General features: G+C 42.4%; 1 protein-coding gene across 4 annotated transcripts in view; it reads left to right on the plus strand.

The window, feature by feature from the left end:
• Window positions 1–7815: 7815 nt before the first annotated feature.
• Window positions 7816–20130, plus strand: part of SLC35D1 (solute carrier family 35 member D1) — a 46327-nt gene continuing 34012 nt past the window's right edge. Inside the window, exons 1-8 of one of the 4 annotated variants that reach the window (XM_059689245.1) lie at window positions 7816–8406; window positions 9206–9239; window positions 9337–9423; window positions 10619–10686; window positions 11937–12008; window positions 13092–13160; window positions 15235–15337; window positions 19724–19816. In XM_059689245.1, coding sequence (XP_059545228.1) covers window positions 8204–8406; window positions 9206–9239; window positions 9337–9423; window positions 10619–10686; window positions 11937–12008; window positions 13092–13160; window positions 15235–15337; window positions 19724–19816 — 729 coding nt within the window. In that variant the 5' untranslated portion in view covers window positions 7816–8203. Of the gene's footprint in view, window positions 8407–8557; window positions 9007–9205; window positions 9240–9336; window positions 9424–10618; window positions 10687–11936; window positions 12009–13091; window positions 13161–15234; window positions 15338–19723; window positions 19817–20130 lie in introns of those variants that run through there. The other 3 variants (XM_059689243.1, XM_059689246.1, XM_059689244.1) reach the window with 3 other exon arrangements.

A 20130-nucleotide genomic window follows, 5' to 3' on the forward strand; every position in this document is an offset into this window, starting at 1 on the left:
TGCTACTTTATCATGTGACACAAAGTTACAGGTGTGTCCTATATTGGTCAGTTCCAAAAGTTTGTGGCTAGATGGAAGAAGATCTGAAACAGAGTCTGAAGCTGTATCTGAAACCTTTCTCCAATTATCAGACAAATACAATTATTAGCAGAGAAGTGGGTCTCAACCAATGTCACCCCAATAAATTCAATAAAAATTGTCTCTCATTTGCAAATAATAATGTAACGTATACTGGTATATATGAACTATGCATTTTTCTGTTTAGATAAACATGCAAAATAGAACTTAACAGAATTTATGTGTTTGTAGGGCACATTTGTAGCAGTACTACAGTGAGTTTTTTGGGTGTGAGGATGCATGTTTCACAAATCCCACTTATTAGTAATAAAATCAAACTGGTTAAACCATGCTAAAAGAAAGACTGAGCTATTTTTCTATCAAAAATATATTATAAACCACGTGGCAATGGGCAAGGAGTCACCTGACCGGTGGAGCTCTTATATCATCAGGGGCATAGCAGAAGTACAGTCCTTAGTTCATCATAGCTTAATGCCTAGGTTGGTGGCCAGAACTGTTTCATGCCTGGGATACCTAAAAAAAAAATCCCAAACACAGAGACATATATGTAAAATTAGTGTCACATACAGAAGCAGTAAAAATATGCAGCCAAAAATATAGAACAATTATAGAACTGTGGTAGACATGTGATAAAAATATATTAATTTTCTATTTGTCAGATTTAACATTTTTGTTAGTTCTGATTTATTTTCTTATATTAAGTACATATCAATTTTTGTGCCTCATTTTCCATTCTGAATTTTGCATTTTTCAAAGAGAGTTCACTAAAGTTTCATAAAACTTGGATCCACTCTTGCTCATGGAGCTAATATAGAAGAGGAGTTATCAGCAAAGCAGAATGAGAAGGGGCATCCAGAGAACCAAGAGAGGTTCGAGAGAGTGTAACCTCCCAGGACTCAGGGGAAGAGAGTGCAGCTAAAGGAAGGGAGAGGATCAGCAGTGCAAATGTTGTAGCGTGGTCAAGCAAGGGAAGGTTTATTTCCATGGAGGTCATTGCTGACTTAGGCCTGAGCAGCTTCAGTGCAGTGGAGGGGATAAAACTAGTTCAGTGTGGGATGAAAAGTGATTGAGAGATGGTTACCAAGAGGGAAGAGCCATGGTGAATAGGTGGATGGTAAGGTCAGTTCACCAAGATAGAATATTCAAAGCATCTGACTTAGGATGCAGTTCAATTGTAAACATATTGAGTGTGAAATGTCTTTCTATTTTCAAAATGCCTAATTTGATGTCTGGTACGGTCGTTTTGTGAAGGAGTCATGATTGACTGACTTCCATAGATTGCTGCTTCTATATCCTGGTTATTCTTCTTCATAGGGTTGATAAATACTAAAGTTGGTAATTGAAAGAGGTAATGACATTGTAAGAACATCTTTTAGAAGAAAGTATGTCCACCTTCCCCAAATGAGGCAGGATTGTCAGTAGAGGAACACAGACCCGGGCTAAAGCTATAAAGTCACTTAGAGCTCTGGGACTCAGGTTATGCCGAATACTCCTTCTTGGCGCTTGTTTTCCTGTTTCACCACACCTACTTCCTTATATAGGTAAGGAAGAAATGAGATGAATTTCGGTTGTAGCACATTGCCAGATTCACCATCCGTGGTCAATAAGTTCATTCCTTCCAGCCCAACACAGAGAAGTATGAGGCACTGCAGAGAAACTCCATGCTCCTTTCATGTTTTTGCTTTCCAGAATTTTAAAAGCATTGTTCAAGTAGAAAACACAGATGATCTTTGTTCCCTGGCTAAAATGTAATCAGTGGTGAAACACAGCAGGGCACTGGGTATGATCTAGAACCTGGCAGTGAAACAGAAACGTGTGAATTAAGGTGAACACAAAAAAGGCCTACATTAATTCCAGTATAAGAAGAGCAAGTGAGCCAAGGGAACGTGAGAAGTAGAGGGAAAAGAAATAATATGATTCATGTTAACAAATAGTGAACAGAATCAATTTCTCTCGTGGAGAAACATGATAGCTAAAGCAAGGTTTTGAGAAAAAGACATGATTTAATTACAAAGATGATTTTTCTACTAGTAATTCCGCCTGGCAAGTTGTATAATATATATTGACATTTCCAAATAGATTGTGTATCAATGAGAACATTTAAATCCAGTCTTTACCATTTTATACAACTTTTAAAGATATGGTTCAACCTTTATTCAATTTTATCAAATTACCAGAGGCCCAGTGCATGAAATTCATGCACTGGGGGAGTGGGGAGGGCCCCTCAGTCCGGCCTGCTCCCTCTCACAGTCCAGGAGCCCTCAGGAGATGTCTAACTGATGGCTTAGTGGGACATCTTTAGCGCTGCCGTGGAGGGGGAAGAGGCTCCCGCCACTGCCGCTGCGCTCGCCAGCCGTGAGCCGGGCTTCTGGCTGAGCAGCACTCCCCTGTGGGAGCGCACTGACCACCCGAGAGCAGCTCCTGTGTTGAGTGTCTGCCCCCTGGTGGCCATTGAGTGTCATATCAACTGGCTGTTCTGCCATTCTGATGATTTTCATATTAGCCTTTTATTATATAGGATGTGTAAACTCCCCACATATAATTTTGTGATTAATATTACTGAGGTTAAAAAACAGGTCCAAGTACCTAAAATACCTCAAAGTACCCTAAAATTAAAATACCTACAATAGCTGAAACCGGTTTGGCTCAGTGGATAGAGCGTCGGCCTGCGGACTGAAAGGTCCCAGGTTCGATTCCGGTCAAGGGCATGTACCTGGGTTGTGGGCATATCCCCAGTAGGAGATGTGCAGGAGGCAGCTGATTGATGTTTCTCTCTCATTGATGTTTCTAACTCTCTATCTCTCTCCCTTCCTCTCTGTAAAAAAATCAATAAAATATATTTAAAAAAAATACCTACAATAAACACTCTATTAGGGTATGAGCACCTATCTTGTCTTTATGGGTACCTATTAAGAATGCTTGACTCCCTCAGACGTAACAGCATTTTACTGAAGGTCCACAAATCATTACTGGTGTTGAGAAAATGCAACACAGTTCTTGGCCTGTCTATGGTAGATCTTAAATATTTGTTAACCAATAATGTAATCATGCTGAGAAAAAAGTAGTTGCTTGGATCAGTACTTCTAGGAGATTTATTTTTATTTCATTTTGTGTAACTGCAATTAATTTATCACAGTTACCATTTCATACTCCACAGGGCAGCACTTGAACTGGCCTCTTTTAGTGATGTCCATTGTTGCCATATGGCTATAAAAGAAGGTTTTATTTTCATGGTGTTAGTGGGAATATAAAAGTAGTATAACCTCTTTAGAGACCAATTTGCTAAGTCTATTAATAAAACAAAATATGGCCTTTAATTAAGCAACTCCACTTCTAGAAACTTATACCTGCACAAGTTGAATAGACAAAGCTGAGTGGACAAGGATAGTCCAGGCTATATTGTGTATGAACTGAAAAACTGGCAATAACCTAAATGTTCATAGGGAGGGTTACATGAATTATGATGGATCTAGCTAGCTGATGGAATTCTCTGCAGCCATTTTTTAAAAAAGAATAATGTAAAATTTCTATATTGCAACAGAAAGGCCTTCAAGGAATATTAAGTGAAAAGAGAAAAGTTGAATGACAATAATAATTAAAATAATAATAATTATTATAAACACTTATAAAGTGTGTACTATGTTTTAAGTACTTTACCATTAGTAACACATTTAATGCTCATCACCACCTTGAGGTGCATACTATTGTTATCCCATTTTACAGATGAGGAAACTGAAGCACAGTAATATCAAGTGACTTGCCCAAGGTCGCAAAATTAAGTGTCAGAGACAGTGTCTGGTTTGACAATCAGTGTTCTTACCTAGTTCTTTCCATGAATGTTAAGAAATGAAAATACATGTAAGTATTTTTGTGTAGGGATGTGTATGTATATGTGTTCATACATGCACAGAAAATGGCTCTAAGCATAGCCTCTTAACTGCTAGCAATTGCTTCCTCTGAGAGGGGTTTGGGGTGGGAGAGGAAGAGGAGAAGATACTTACGTGATATTTTTTTTTTTTTGCTTGTTTGCTTTTGTTATGAGGGACATTAATCTATACCAATAAAAAGGTAATATGCTAATTAGACCGGATGTCTTCTGGATGTCCTTCCAGACAAAGCCACAGTGGCAGGGGCTGAGGTAGAGGTGATTAGGGGCGATCAGGCCAGCAGGGGAGAGCAGTTAGGGGCGATCAGGCAGGAAGGCAGAATGGTTAGGGGCAATCAGGCAGGCAGGCAGGTGAGCGGTTAGGAGCCAGCCATCCCAGATTGCGAGAGGGATGTCCAACTCCCTAAACCGGAAGTTAGACATCCCCCGAGGGGTCCTGGATTGGAGAGGGTGCAGGCCGGGCTGAGGGACCCCCAACCCCCATGCACGAATTTTGTGCACCAGGCCTCCAGTCCTATATAATAAAAGGCTAATATGCAAATTGAGCGGTAGAATGACCGGTTGCTATGATGTGCACTGACCATCAGGATCAGACGCTCAACACAGGAGCTGCCCCCTAGTGGTCAGTGCGCTCCCACAGGGGGAATGCTGCTCAGCCAGAAGCCGTGGCAGCCATAGCCATCAGTCAGACACCCCCTGAGGGCTCCCAGACTGCGAGGGGGCATAGGCTGGGCTGAGGGATTCCCCCCCCAAGAGCACGAATCTCCTGCACCGGGCCTCTAGTCTATACTAATAAAAGAGAAAAATGGTAATTGGCATACGACGATACCCTTTTCATTGGCTAATCAGGGATATATGCAAATTAACTGCCAACTAAGACTGGCAGTTAACTGCCAACTAAGATTGGCAGTTAACTGCCAACAAGATGGCGGTTAATTTGCATATGTAGGCACAATGCAGGGAGGCGAAAGGGAAAGCAGGAAGAAGCCCCCTGCCACTGACAGTGATGGGAAACCCAGGGGGAAGCTAAGAGCTGGGGGCAGGGCAAAGGCGGCCCTGGGGCCGCCTTTGCCCTGCCCCCTAGCCATGATCGGAGAATCAGGTGCCTTTGCCGCCCTGGCCAGTGATAGCAGGAAGTAGGGGTGGAGCCAGCGATGGGAGCTGGGCACGGTCGAAGCTTGCAGTCCCAGGAGCTAGGGGTCCCTTGCCTGGGCCTAAAGCGAAGCCCACGATCGCGGGGCCGCTGCAGCTGTGGGTCCCCGCTGCCCGGGCTGGACGCCTAGGCTAGAGGCTTCCTGCAGGGGCAGGGGCGGAGCCCGCACGATCACGGCATCCCCCCCCCCCCCCCCCCCCCCCCGCTGCCACTGCAGGTCCCCACTGCCTGGGCCGGATGCTTAGGCCAGAGGCGTCCGGCCTGGGCAAGGGGCCGATCCTGCGATTGGAGGGTGATGGGGGTCAACGCCTGAGGGCTTCCCAGTATGTGAGAGGGGGCAGGCTGGGCTGAGGGACACTCCCCCCCCCCCCCACACACACCCAGTGCACGAATTTCGTGCACCGGGCCCCTAGTATTTTATAATAATTTTTTCACAAGGGATGTTTCTCAAAATGTAACTCTAGTTATTTTCCTTCTGTTGCTAGCAGTTAAAGAAATTTGGCCATTTTCCTCACTGTTAAAAAGTTCTATCATTCATTGGTTCACTTAATAAAAACAAGTAAACTGTCCTAGGTGTCCCTGCCTTTCCCAGTTCTCAAGAAGCTCACTGTCTAGTGGAACAGATTGACATATAAACATGTAATTCCAGAGCCTCAATAAAGGGGACGCACAAAGATGGGGTGGGAGGGGCACAAAGAAAGATGTCAATTTTGTGGAGAGCAGTGTGAAGGAAGGCACCCAGAGAGGAGGTAATGTTTTGCCTAAATACTGAATGAAAAGTAAGAGTTCTCAGGAGACAGGGGTGGGGGAGAGAGAAAAAGCATCCCAAATGGAGGGAATAATGAGAGTAAACACGGAAGTAAAGACACTGGAACCCACCTTGTTCTTTAGGGGAACGGTTGTAGTTTGACTTAGCTGTAGCTTAGCAAGAGAAATATGCGCGGCGTCTGCCTCCGGAGTTGTGGACAGGAGCCACATTACCTAAGCCCTGTGAGCCATGTCATGAACTTCATTCCATGTACCAGATGTTCATAAGGAACATTAGAAGAATCAGATGTTCCCAGAATAAGTCAAAGATATAGATCAAAAGATGCATACAATGGAAGGACATTCTGACACATGCTACATGTAGATGAACTCGAAAACACATGCTCAAAGAAAGGTTAGATACCAAAGGACAAATATTGTTATGATTCCATTTATATGAGGTACCTAGAATAGTCAACTTCTTAGAGACTGAGAGTAGAATAGTGGTTCCTAGAGGATGGGGGCAGTTACTGTTTAGTGGTTACATAATTTCAATGTGAGATGATGAAAATGTGCTGGAGATGGGCTGGAGACGGGTAATGGTGTGAGTTGCACAATAATGTCAGTGTACTTAATGCTACCGAACTGTACACTCAAAACGTCTTAAAAATAATACATTTTATATGATGCGTATTTTACAATTAAAAAACAGGTTAAAATGGTAAATTTATGTTATGCATATTTTTACAATTGAGATATATGGGAAAAAGAGATAAAGATATAGACAAAAATATTTAGGGAAATAATTCTTTTTCTTTCCTGACATTAAAATTAGGTAAGCCATTTAAAAACAAACAAAAACATCTTTTATTGATTATAGAGAGGAAGGAAGAAGGAAAGAGTGATGGAAACATCAATGATGAAAGAATCATTGGTGGGTTTCTCCCGCAGCCTCTGCCCCTCATCAGAGATGGAGCCCACAACCTGGGCACGTGCTCTTGATGGGAATCAAACCCCCGACTCTTCAGTCCGCAGGCCTATGCTCTATCCATTGAGCCAAACAGGCTAGGGCAGGCATGCCATTTATTTGCTTACGCTGATAATAATGATTTGTTTCTGTTATATAATAATGGCTATCGTTCACTGGAAACTAGCTCTGCGCTAGCTTTACCTTCATAGAGATGGAGAGACGCAGGCTCAGAGAGCTCAACGAACTGGCCCAAGAGCACACAGCTAGTGAGGGGGCATTTCTAGGAAACCTGGGATTGGAACTCAGCTCCCAACACCCTGCTCTTGCACCAGCCCACAGGGTGCTTGATTATCTTGCTACATTTTTGGACATGTCAATATTTTTCTTTAAAAATTCTCCCATGATCTGCCACAAGTGTAGATTCGATGTTTTCTGGGTTGGGAACATGTAAAAAGCCTGAGACTATGCAGAATGAAAAGTTGAGTGTTTATTGATTGATTGATTGAGGTATTACATACGTGTCCTTGTCACCCCAGAGTATTTACTTTGGAGCAGCGGTTCTCAACCTTTGGCGGTCAAACGACCCTTTCACAGGGGTCGCCTAAGACCATCCTGCATATCAGATATTTACATGACGATTCATAGCAGTAGCAACATTACAGTTATGAAGTAGCAACGAAAATAATTTTATGGTTGGGTCACAACATGAGGAACTGTATTTAAAGGGCCAGAAGGTTGAAAACCACTGCTTTTGCGTGTCTTCGATCCTCTCTGCAAGAGAGACCAAGAGCCTTCAATGTGAGTCTAGACTAGAAACACAGCCTGAGAACTAGGGGGCCATCCACCTGTTACCGGACGGAGGAGGGTCTGCATTTCTGCGGAGGCTGATCCCGGAGAACGAGCCTCCCGCCCCGCAGCCGCCAGCCTCCCCTTCCCAGGGGCCCGGCCGCGGGGAGAGGCGCGCAGGCGCGAAGTGGCGGCGCTGCTCCGCGCTGTGCTCCGCAGCCGGCGTTCCGGGGTCCCCGCGTGGTTCCCTTGCGCCTCCCCTCCCGCTCTCCCCACACTCGGGGTCGCCGCTGACCCTTCTCCGGGCCCCTCCATCCCTCGCCCCGGTCTGGCCTGACCCGCACGGCCCCTCCCCTCTGACCCCGCCCGGGCAAAGTCCGGAGGGTGTGAACCCCAGCATGCCTGCCTCTGGGCGGGGACGGCGGCCGTGCGGGGAGCCCAGGCGGAGAGCCCAGGCGGAGAGCGCGCAGTCCAGCCCGCAGCTCCGGCCCCGCGCGTCCCCCGGGAGCCGCCGCCGCTCGCCCCCGCGCCGCTCGCCCGCCGCCAGGCCCGCCCGCGCTCCCTCCCGGCCGCCGCCGCAGCCATGGCGGAAGTTCATAGACGTCAGCATGCCCGGGTTAAAGGAGAAGCCCCCGCGCCAGCCTCCGCGCACAGACATGCGGAGGAGCTGGGGATGGCGGCGGCCGAAACGCTGACCGTGTTCCTGAAGCTGCTGGCCGCCGGCTTTTACGGCGTGAGCTCCTTCCTCATCGTGGTGGTCAACAAGAGCGTGCTCACCAACTACAGGTAGGGCCCGGGCGCCCAGGCCCGGGCGCAGCCGGCGGCGGCGGGCGCCGGCTCCCTGGACTTGGGCTCCAAAGTTCAGGCTGAACAAAGTTGGCCGGGCGCTGGGGAGGGCGGGCGGGCGGGCGGCGGACACGCGGCCCGGGCGGCGGAGCCGGCTGCGCGCGCCGGCCTGGGCTGGGGTCCCGCTCCGGGCTCACAGCTCCGGACGGCCGGGCGCGCGTTTGGGGAGCGCCCGCCTGCCGCGCCGGCGAGCTGCGCCCTGCAAACCCTGCCCCTCCGAGCGAGCGCCGGAGAGAAGTTGTTTCGTGACCTGTTGGTCCCTGTGCATGCCAGGCTGGGAGCAGAGCGAGGGATGCCCTCCCTGCAGCGCAGCCCGGGCTGGGGGCTGGGGCGTCAGGGTTCCCCGAATTCGCTGACAGCCTCTGGGGACGCGCGCATCCTCCAGCCCGTTTATAAGGAGCCCGGTGCTGTCACTGGACCCCGAGGCAGCAGCATTTCTGCTTTCGAGGTGTGAAACCGTTGCAGAGACCCCTGTCTTCATTTCCTTCAAAAAATTCGTTGCAAGCCGCCGACTGAAATTGTAGAATCGAACAAGATGAGGCAAGTGGCCGCCTGAGGGTACGAAATCAGCGGTGTTGCCTGGTTTTTCTCACCGGTTTTCACTTGGATTAGAGGCGGACATGGGTGTGTTTGGGTATCCACATGCGTTTTAAGGTTGGCTACATGCAAACTGCATTCACAGAGCTACGTTTGGGTTTTTCTGACCCTGTTTTGTTTTTCTCTCTCTACCATTTTGTAGATTTCCCTCCTCACTATGTGTTGGACTTGGCCAGGTTAGTTGGACTCTTCAGCATTACGCGGTTTATGTCGTTAGAACTTCTCTGTGTGTCTTTATGTGTAGAACAGTGAATCTGTGTTCTCTGTTTACAGATGGTGGCCACAGTGGCAGTTCTCTGGGTGGGGAAGGCGCTCAGAGTAGTCAAGTTTCCTGACTTTGACAGTAATGTACCTCGAAAGGTAAAAAAAGAAATAAATAATTATTTTCTGAAAAGAAGTCACTATATATGTTATATATATTACATATATTAATATGTATATAAATCAGTTGCCTTGTGTATTTAAAAATTGTCACCCAATCCAGAGTGGGTATAATGAAAGTAAAGAATAAATGTTATAATATGTACTTTTTATTTATTTATTTTTATTTTTTATCCTCATCCGAGGATATTTTTCCATTGATTTTTAGAGAGTGGAAGGGAGAGGGAGAAACAGAGAAACACCAATGTGAGAGAGACACATCCATTGGTTGCCTCCCACATGCCCCTGACCCACCGTAGGTGCCATTGACCAGAATCGAACCCGGGACCCTTTAGTCCGGAGGCTGAGGCTCTGTCCACTGAGCCAAACCGGCTAGGGCGGTGGTCGGCAAACTTCGGCTCGGGAGCCACATGCGGCTCTTTGGCCCCTTGAGTGTGGCTCTTCCACAAAATACCACGTGCGGGCGCGGACATACAGTGCAATTGTAACTTTGTGGCCCATGCGCAGAAGTCGGTATTTTGTGGGAAAGCCACACTCAAGGGGCCAAAGAGCCGCATGTGGCTCGTGAGCCTCAGTTTGCTGAGCCGCAGTTTGCCGACCACTGGCCGCTAGGGCGTAATAGGTATTTTTTAAAAAGTTCCATAATCTCTTTAAAATTAAGAAAAAAGGCCCTAGAAATCATGTATTCTGTTTTACTTACTAGTAATGAACACTTTTTTTGGGACTACAACTGTTTTGCATTTTCTACATCTAATCTAGCCAGTGTATTCTTTATTCATTATTCTTCAGGTTTATTTTCTTATTCTGTCTGCATCTGCTTGGCTCCACATGAAGACGAAGTACATTTCCTTTTTCCTGCTGACATTAGAGCTGTGGGCTAATACATGATCATATTTTAAAGTAAACGATGGATTTATCCCACATGTTTGATCGTACTCATATTTGCCTCCCCCCCCACCCCCATGCCTTTCTCTCTCTTTCTGCCATAGAGTGCTGTTTATCCAGGAATAATGTTGTTTGAGCACTATGTGGGAGCAAAAATTGTGTATGAGGACTAATTTTGTGTTTTTAAAGGGAAAGAATTTAATCATGTAAACAAAACTGTTTCTGTTTGAAAGGCCCTGTGTTAGCTAGTTTTATTATTGAGTTTTGTTATCCCTTTTAAATTTTCTAGACGTTTCCACTACCTCTACTATATTTTGGGAACCAAATCACGGGACTGTTCAGCACAAAGAAACTGAAGTATGGATACTTTATTTTACTAGTGAGGTTATATAATGTGTTCTTAAAATTGTATTTGAATGTCAAATATTTAACACATTGTTATTGATGTGAAAGGACCAGAAAGCTTGTGCTTCTGCATAATAAAGATTACAATAAAGGTTTCAGTTTGAGCTCTTTAAGTTTAAAGAGAAAGAGGGTTTTTGTTTGTTTGGGGTTTTGATCCCTCAGTTTGATGATAGAAGTCTTAAAGTGTCATAACATGCTGTGATAGAATATTTTCATTATTTTTCCAGATGTATAGTAGTGAAGGATATATGCTTTGCTTTTGGGATTTCAATTATTTAATGCAATTTATGGATATTATATTTTTGACAAATTCTACAAGCAAAATCAGAGGGTGGATACGAGAACTTCTGTAGTGTTGTTTCTTTTAACATGTTAAAATAACACCAGATGGAACCCTGATTTAAGCATGATTGATATTTTACTCATGGCTATATACCTGTAGAGGCAGCATACTCACTTTTAGAAAGAAGTGATAGCTCTCTACTCTTTGACAATACTGTCTTATTATCCGTTAACTTCCCCATTCTTGGCTTCCATACTTAAGGAGCATAGTATGTATTGAGTGTATGTGATGTTAAAATTACACACACAAGAAACCATTTAACAGAAATCCATGGCTTCACCACTTCCACGTGAGCTGAACCCTGGCGCACTTACTGGATGAGTGTAAACCAGAATGGGGAGATCTCTGAAGATCAGAGACAAAGTGTTTTTCATTTCTTCTTTAGACCCAAGAAATTTGACAGAAGGACCATGATGATATCTCTGGAGAGTGTTTTATGGAAGTCAAATTTATCATAGGCGGGCATCCTTTTCCATCTCACTACCCACGTGGAAAGAAATGCAGGCCTGCTGGAAAGGCTGCTGAATAGAGTTTGCTCTTTTTCATCCTTGCCATCCATCCAATCAGTCACACCCTGTCTTTGATTGCCAGCTAAATATAAGGCACTGTGCAGTGAGATGAGATATATTCATAAATAACTGTATTACAAGAGGCTATATGTTTGATCAGTGCAAGCAAAATACTCTGGGAATTTAGAGAAGACAAAATTACTTCCACAAAAGGACAATTAAGGAATGTCTAATGGAGTAAAATTATGGTAGATGTTATTTGGAGATTGGAGTGGGGGGGAGGTCAGTAAAGAAAGGAGAAAAAATAAATTCTTAAACTTTATTTTACCTAATTATATATTTTTTTTCAGCTTGCCAATGTTTACAGTTCTGAGAAGGTTCTCCATCCTGTTTACAATGTTTGCTGAAGGAGTGTTACTCAAGTGAGCTAAATTTCTAATACATCTACTCTTTAACAAACTTTAGTCACTTTGAAAAGGCACCCAGCATAATAATTGTTTAATAAAAATATTAAAATTATTTGTCTTGCTTCTACTTTATCTTTTGGCAAGTTTAAACAACTTAATCCCTTTGCTCTGGGAATTGATAGTTTATGGGAACAGTAGTTGGGAATAGGAGTTAGAAACCTGTCTAAACATGAGATATACTTTGATGAATTCCTATACTTACTGCTGCCACTGGGTGTAGAGGAGTCAGAAACATCAGTATAGTTTTGTGCTTTATTTAAATCCCCACTCAAGGATATGTTTTTATTGATTTTTAGAGAGAGAGAGAGGAAGGGGAAGAGAGAGAAACATTGATCAGTTGTCCCCGTTATGCACCCAACCGGGGATCAAACCTGCAACCTAGATATGTGGCCTGACCGGGAATTGAACGAACAACCATTTGGAATACGAGACTATGTTCCAACCAACAGCCACCTGGCCAGGGTAGAATAGATTTTAAATAGTGTTCCTTGTCTCGGCTACTTTCACTACAAATGTGTGTGACCTTTTTCTACTTAAAGAGATTCCAATTTGCTGAAATACAAGCTCAATAATAACAAATGATAAGAGTAAGGAAAAAATGAGTATATTTATTTATATAACAAAATAAGTTTTTGCTTTATCAAAGGGCTTCTTTTATTTTATTTATTTTTTAAAATATATTTTATTGATTTTTTTACAGAGAGGAAGGGAGAGGGATAAAGAGTTAGAAACATCGATGAGAGAGAAACATCGATCAGCTGCCTCCTGCACACTCCCTATTGGGGATGTGCCCGCAACCAAGGTACATGCTCTTGACCGGAATCGAACCTGGGACCCTTGAGTCTGCAGGCCGACGCTCTATCCACTGAGCCAAACCGGTTAGGGCTCAAAGGGGTTCTTTTAAATATCGAATTCCTTGGAAACATAAAAAATTTGACTGTAGCTTTTTTCAAATATATCTTTTGTGTGTGGGTGTGCCTGTGTTATGAATCTTTGTGAATAAAGCCACAGTTTACATAAATTTTTTTTTTTTTGTAGGAAGACTTTTTCTTGGAGTATTAAGATGACTGTATTTGCAATGATTATTGGAGCCTTTGTAGCTGCCAGGTAAGATGTGGGCCTATATAAGCCTATGAGCTCATTAGAAATTATCAGTAGTTATTAATAATGATCAATTACCAATAAAGATAATATTTTTATAGGCTAAATAAGAACCATATCTTTGAAAAGCATCCAAAGACCCTTCAAAAGTTAAATCTTTTTGAGTTTGTTCAGATCAAGGCTGGTAAAATCAGATTCTTAAAAGTTAAATTCACATAATTTAGGATTTATTATACAGTCTTCTACTGATTGGGCACATACCATGTGCCGCACAATATGTTTGACATTTTAGACATAATAGTTCTGTATTCCAACTCTGAAAGGTATGGATATAATTTTTCTGTTTTATAGTTGAGGAAACTAAAACGTAAATTTAATAACTTGCTCAAAGTCCTACAGCTCGTAAGCAGCAGAAGGTGCTGGAATTTGAATCTGTGCCTGGCTCTAGAGCCTACGTGCTTTTATAAACCATGTGGCATTTTTTTTTTACTTTGTGTGCTGCTGAAGAAAATAGTGTCTCAGAAAAGGCAAGTGATAATGAATTATTTGCCTTGTCGAATAATGAGTAATAGAATTGCTTTATTTGGCCTCACTTAGGATGTATCACAAATGGCATAACTTATTCTACTAAATTATTAAAGCTTTTTCCATTGTTCTTAAGTGTTAGTTTTCAGATGGATGGAGAAAATGTATATCCAAAGACTCAGAAAATTAAAATGATGGCTAGAAGCCTTCTACAACATTTTACTCAGCCCAGGGCATGCATGTATGGGTTTGCTAATGTCACAAATTCTGCCTGACGTGCACTTTTCATTTGGGAGTTATAATGTACCTCTTGGATTGTCTTATTTACCTTCATCATATCCCTGTGATATAGATAGGGAGGGGGTAGGAATATAGGTCAAATTTTATTCCACCCTAAATCTCCAAGTGAAATTTCATTGTAAAAAAAGGGGGGGGGGAGGGGTAGAGTAATTGGTTGCTAGAATTTCATTATGTAGCTAACTGCTTTTCTCTCTAGATATTATTGCCTCCTTGGAGAAAAATTCTGTATGAGCATCCTACCTTTCTTTTTGAAGCATTTCCTTGGATACAAAATTGAGCCAAACGATAGGGATTTCTCAGGGCTAACATCTGGCCTGCAAAGCTTCTGAGGAGGATTGCTATCTGGACCAGCCTTGTCTAATTAGGACATTTTACTTGGGAAAGAGATTGGGAGGAAGGGAGTCTGAAGTTAGGGGTTTGTCCAGGCTGCTTGAAAGAGGGGGCGTGCATTAGGCTAGTTCTGTCTCAAATTGCAGTGGTGTAGAGCTCCTCGGAAGTCTTGTTCCATGTAGCAGTAGTAGTAGTTTACATATAAATATGTAGTGTCTTTGCAAAATCGTGGAATGTGGGACCACTGTGTAGCTAGGTCCTAAAATATGAAGGCATACTTTTCTTAGATTTTCATTTATTTGTTAAATTTAATAATTTTTTATCTCTACTAAATACTAGAAAACTTTCGTTTTCCTAATGCCACTAGTTATACCACGTAGGTGCATGAAGCAATTATTGCAGTATTTGAATTCCTACTGTGTGCTTTTGGACACTGTTGTAGCTTGATCTCAGAGCTAACCATGATCCACACTTCAGAAATTCCACCTCAGGGTCCAGCCACCTGCGCAAGATAGTCCTACCTTTTGCATGAACTTTTGGAAAAAGACATGTTAACAACTCATCCGTTTGGTCTCCTTACCTGTGAAATTCAGCTCTGATGCCTTCTGCTTGCTTCAGCTGTAACCGTGAATTTGGTTGCTTGTTGTTGTTGTCTGACTTGGAATTCAGAACGGTGTGCTATTTAACTGACATGATTGTTTGTTGCTAATGATTTTAAGTGTTAGTGTTTCTCATTTCTGAAGACTCTACTTACTATAACATTGCAATTTGTAACTAGAAATCAAGAAATACTAGTAGTTGATAAAATGCCTAATGTTCATTTACCTAGATAAAAATACGTTGTTGCAAATACTCTATTCAAACCTACTTAAAATTAAGGGCGTGTTCCTTAAATGTAAGTTGTTAAAGTGCTTATGTTTTGCAGCTCTGACTTGGCATTTGATCTGGAAGGATATGTTTTTATTCTGATAAACGATGTCCTGACAGCAGCAAATGGTGCATACGTAAAACAAAAATTAGATTCAAAGGTAGGTGGCAATCTAAAGTTTCTTTCAGAGGTGTTTACTGATCTTGGGGATGATGATGTCAATTCATCAGGGAAGAAGTGGGGAGTAAAGAAAAATATTTAGGAGGAGTGGGAAAGAAATAGGGGGTCTCTGAGGGTAGAGAAATGTGTCATAAATGATCATGGCTGTATTCTGGAGGACCTGAACAAGAAAGAAATACCTGAAAGCCCTTGAGCAGATTTGAGGAGAAGTGCGTATTGGTAGGGGCTGCAGAAAAAGAATGGACTTTGCACATTACAGATCATGGGAAACTTTCGGGAGAATTGGTATCTTTCTCTCTCTGGGGCAACACCGAGGTCCCTGGCTCAGATTTCATGCACATGAACTTTATTTACCCATCTCTTTCCTCTCAGTTTGCAACATGCACACAAAGGCTTTAAATATATTTGTTATTAGTTTGTCTATATAGACACACTAAATTTTATTTTTTAGATGAAGTCGGATCATCAGGAAGCTGAGTATTTGAGCCACATTAGTTTACTCCATTATGGTGTAAGGTTACATTATTATACGAAGACGCTGTGTGGAACTGAGCTTTACATATCATAGGGTTGCTATTGAAGGAGTTGTTTTTTTCTGTCATAATGTATCCTGTATGGGGACCCACATGAGATATTTATCATAGATGTCACCATGGCTCTTCCTGAGTAGCTGGTGTATTTTATCTCGTTGTAACTGACCATGGCTTTATCTGATTTTCCTACCCGTGTTTTCTCTTCAGTCAGATAGCCTTATCCGCTTAGTTTGTACAGTGCTTCTGAAATGACTTTCACGTCCTTTTTTGGAGTTCAGATCATACATACCAATGCCCTTCTCTGCAGTGGTATTAGTATTGAGTTCGTATCATCTTGGTGAGAGGCTTGACCTTCTCCAGGGAGAACCCTAAAACCCATGGCCATCCCACTTGTTCTCATTTTCAGAGAATGTTGGTTTTTAATATCCTTGAAGAACTGGGGACAGTGTAGATGTTTCCAAGAAATTTCTCTAAACATACCTTTTATGTCTTGTTCTCCATGTACTTGGCTTGACAACTTCGTATGATCATTGCATTTTAATGGAAGCGACTGTTAAAACTTTCGTCTTTCTGAAATAGTTAAAGAAAAGGGACCAGTTAGAGATTTAGTTTTATTCTGTTTTTGTTTTTTGTTTTTTTCCTTCAGCCCATTTGCTGCTTTGGAAAATAGGTATGAATAATAACATTTCATTTGTCCAGCAGCCTCAGCTCTTTCAGACAGTACTGTCTAGTAAAGTTTTTCTGTGATAATGGAAATCTTCTGTATTTCAGCTGTCCAGTAATGGTAGGCACTAGCCACATGTGGCTGTTGAACACTTGGTATGTGACTGGTAAAACTGAGAAACTGAATTAGTAGTTTAATGTAATTTTAATTAAATTGAAATAGCTGCATGTGGCTAGTGGCTACCATATTGTACAGCACAGTCTAGAGTTGGGATGGGGAACCTTTTTTCTGCGAAGGCCATTTGGATATTTATAACATCATTTGTGGGCCATACAAAATTATCAACTTAAAAATTAGCCTGCTGTATTTGGTTAAATATTTAATGCACTCACCCCTAATGCCTTGGCAGGGCCAGACCAAATGATTTCCTGGGCCTTATACAGCCTGTGGGCCAGACAGTCCCCACCCCTGGTCTAGAGTATATCCTAGAACCTAGAAAAAAATAAAGAGAGTTTCTGAGTATTTTATTCCCAGGAGAGCCCTTTAGTTCCTTACTCAGAAATGACTTGTGACTTATTTTATGAGACCTTTTAAGCATATTGATCTGTTTTTCATAGTTAATGGATTAGAAGCAACAAACTACAAGATGGAATTCTATTTAGAGGCAGAGAGGCTTACCAGCAGTATGAAAGGTCAGCTAACAATAAGAAAGACAAGCAGGAAAACTACAAAAATCAGATGGAAGCCCTGGCTGGTTTGGGTCAGGGGATAGAGCGTCAGCCTGCGGACTGAAGGGTCCCAGTTACGATCCCGGCCAAGGGCACATACCTCGCTTGCAGTCTCAATCCCCAGTCCTGACTGGGGCACGTGCGGGGGGCAGCAAATGATGCGTCTCTCTCACATCGATGTTTCTGTCTCTTCCCCCCCACTCCACTCTCTTTCAACATGAATGGAAAAATTATCCTCAGGTGAGGATTAACAACAGCAAAAAAATCAGAAGGATGTACTCAGAAATGATTTAGGGGCTATTAAACACCCTTAAGGGCAACATCATATAAGAAGAAAATACAGCCCTGGCTGGTGTGGCTCAGTTGGTTGGAGCGTTGTCCGTGCACTGAAAGGTGGCGGGTTTGATTCCCAGTCAGGGCACACTTCCAGATTGCAGTCTCGATCCCTGTTAGGGACGCGTGCTGGAGGCAACCCATCGATGTTCCTTCTCACCTTGATACTTCTCTCTCCCCTTCCTCAGTTCCCCTCTCTGAGGTCAATTAAAAACACAGTGCCCTGACTTTAGTAATGTTTATAATGCCCTAAGTGAAATTTTAGCCTGTGTGCTCCCTTGAAGAAGGCAGAGAAAAAGATATTCAAAACAGTTAAAATGGAAAAAGAAAAACAAAACAGTTTGGCATTTAGTTTTGGGCAATTGTCAGTTGTCTGGATGGGTGTGTTTTGTGTGGTGTGTAGGCACCCTCTTTAAGAGATGGATAATACTTTAGTCTCTGGCTGACTGGGTGCCTGCTGTTTCAAGTTGTTTTGTCCTATGGTTTTTTTCTTGCTGCCCTAGAAATGAGGTGCTCTTTTCCCTGATGCTTGTGGTGGCCATAAACAATCAGTTTTTTGGTTTATCCAAGAGGCAGTATGGCCACACTGAGAAGCTTTTAATAAAAAGGACTGCTTATAATCATGGTCCTTTGAGCATGAGTCGTGTGGCATAAAAATTCAGGGCTGCATTTCAGACATGTATGCAGCTATTGAATTTAAAATATTTTTAACTTTAAAGAAATCACAAAAAATACTATTTATAGAAATATTCTTTTTTAAATGTTTTATTTATTGCTTTTAGAAAGAGAGGGGAAAGGAAGGGAGAGAGAAAGAGAAACATTAATCTTGTTGTTCTACTTATTTAAGAACATTGATTAGTTGATTCTTGTATGTGCCCTGACAGAGGATCGAACCCGCAACCTGGACTTACAGGGATAATGCTCTAACCAACTGAGCTACCTGGCCAGGGCAATAGTACATATTTATAATAAAAGTAGTAGAAAACATAGATAAGCAAGAGGAAGAAAACATACATATTCCTTAATTCTACCCTCTAGTGAGAAGCACTGTTTTAGTGGCTATCCTTTAGAGTGTGTGTGTGTGTGTGTGTGTGTGTGTGTGTGTGTGTATGTACACACCTAACTGTGTAAAATTTTTAAGGAGCGATGATATATAATGTTTTCTAACCTATATTTTTCATCTGGTACTGTTTCATGAACACCTTTCAGTATTAAACATTTTTAGTAGCTGTATAATGTTTCATTGTATGGTTGTATCATAGTTTAATCAACTAGTTTTCTGTAGTTGGATATTTGTCTCCAGTTTTTCAAAGCTTCTTTTGAGAAGGTGGTTTGACTTTTTACACAATTCAGGGATCTTTCAGCTACAGAAATTAGCCAAATATCATGTCCTTCTCCTCACTACTTCTTCACCCTCTGACCCCCGAAACTCTGGCCCACTTTTTCAGGTGACTCTGCTTCCCGATGAATGTCCCAGAAGTGTGTGAGTCAGAGGTAGACCCAGAGTTCTCTTAGGCTCCCTGTGTTTGAAGATGTGCGGGGTCCTTCATTGCTCCCCGGTATCCGAGGATACAACTAGACATACTCTGTTCTGGGAATTGTAGATAGAGTAAGCTAAATTTTTAATATACGTCACGTACACATTTTCAGAAATACTTCCCTGGGAAGTTATACCTGCCTGTGTTGGTTAGGTGTGAGTCTGTGTCTCTGGCTCCGTCCAGCCATCTCTGAATGGCACTCTATTATGGTTCTGAAAAGCCCAAGGCCAGCTTGATGACTTTTCATTCAATTCCGGAAGGGAAAGGGCTTTAGAGATGGACTTTTGTAGAGATGTGTGTATGTGTTCAATATAGCCTCTTCCTTATTGGCTGTTTTGAGGCAACAGTTGATGTCATTTTTATTTCTTTATTTTAGAACATAAGTTGTTTGTTTTTTGTTTTTGAAAGCTTAGGCTACTTCTTGATGTTTGAAAACTTCTGACTTGGCCTAAGTTGCTGTGCATATTGTGGGGGAGGTGTGTGGGTATAGTGGGGGTGGGACTCTATGTAGGGTTTTGTATATCTTGTCTGCTAGAACCAAATGAAACACCTAATTATTTACTATCCTAGGAGCTGGGAAAATATGGTCTGCTCTATTACAATGCACTGTTCATGATTCTGCCCACCCTGGCCATTGCGTATCTTACAGGAGATGCACAAAAGGTAGGAGTTTCTAACACTGATTTAATGCCTTATGTTTTTTAATTGTATTGTTGTTTATGAACAAAAGATAAACTGTGGAGTTGTTAAGTAATGTACTTATTAAGGGACCAAAATCAGGATGTACTGTTTAGCTTGCTAATGTCATGCTAACCCTTTTTCTTGGCATAAGTATTGGATAGTACTAAAATGGCTCAAAATAGCTCTGGCTGTCAACATAAAAATAGTGCATGCCAACCAGTGTTTTCTTCTTATGGGCCAGAAGGATGGAGGAAGGGAATTTTTACATTTCTACTAACCTACAAAATAATAGTAGC

This window comes from Myotis daubentonii, chromosome 3 (genome assembly GCF_963259705.1).
Source record: "Myotis daubentonii chromosome 3, mMyoDau2.1, whole genome shotgun sequence".
NCBI classification, from domain to species: domain Eukaryota; kingdom Metazoa; phylum Chordata; class Mammalia; order Chiroptera; family Vespertilionidae; genus Myotis; species Myotis daubentonii.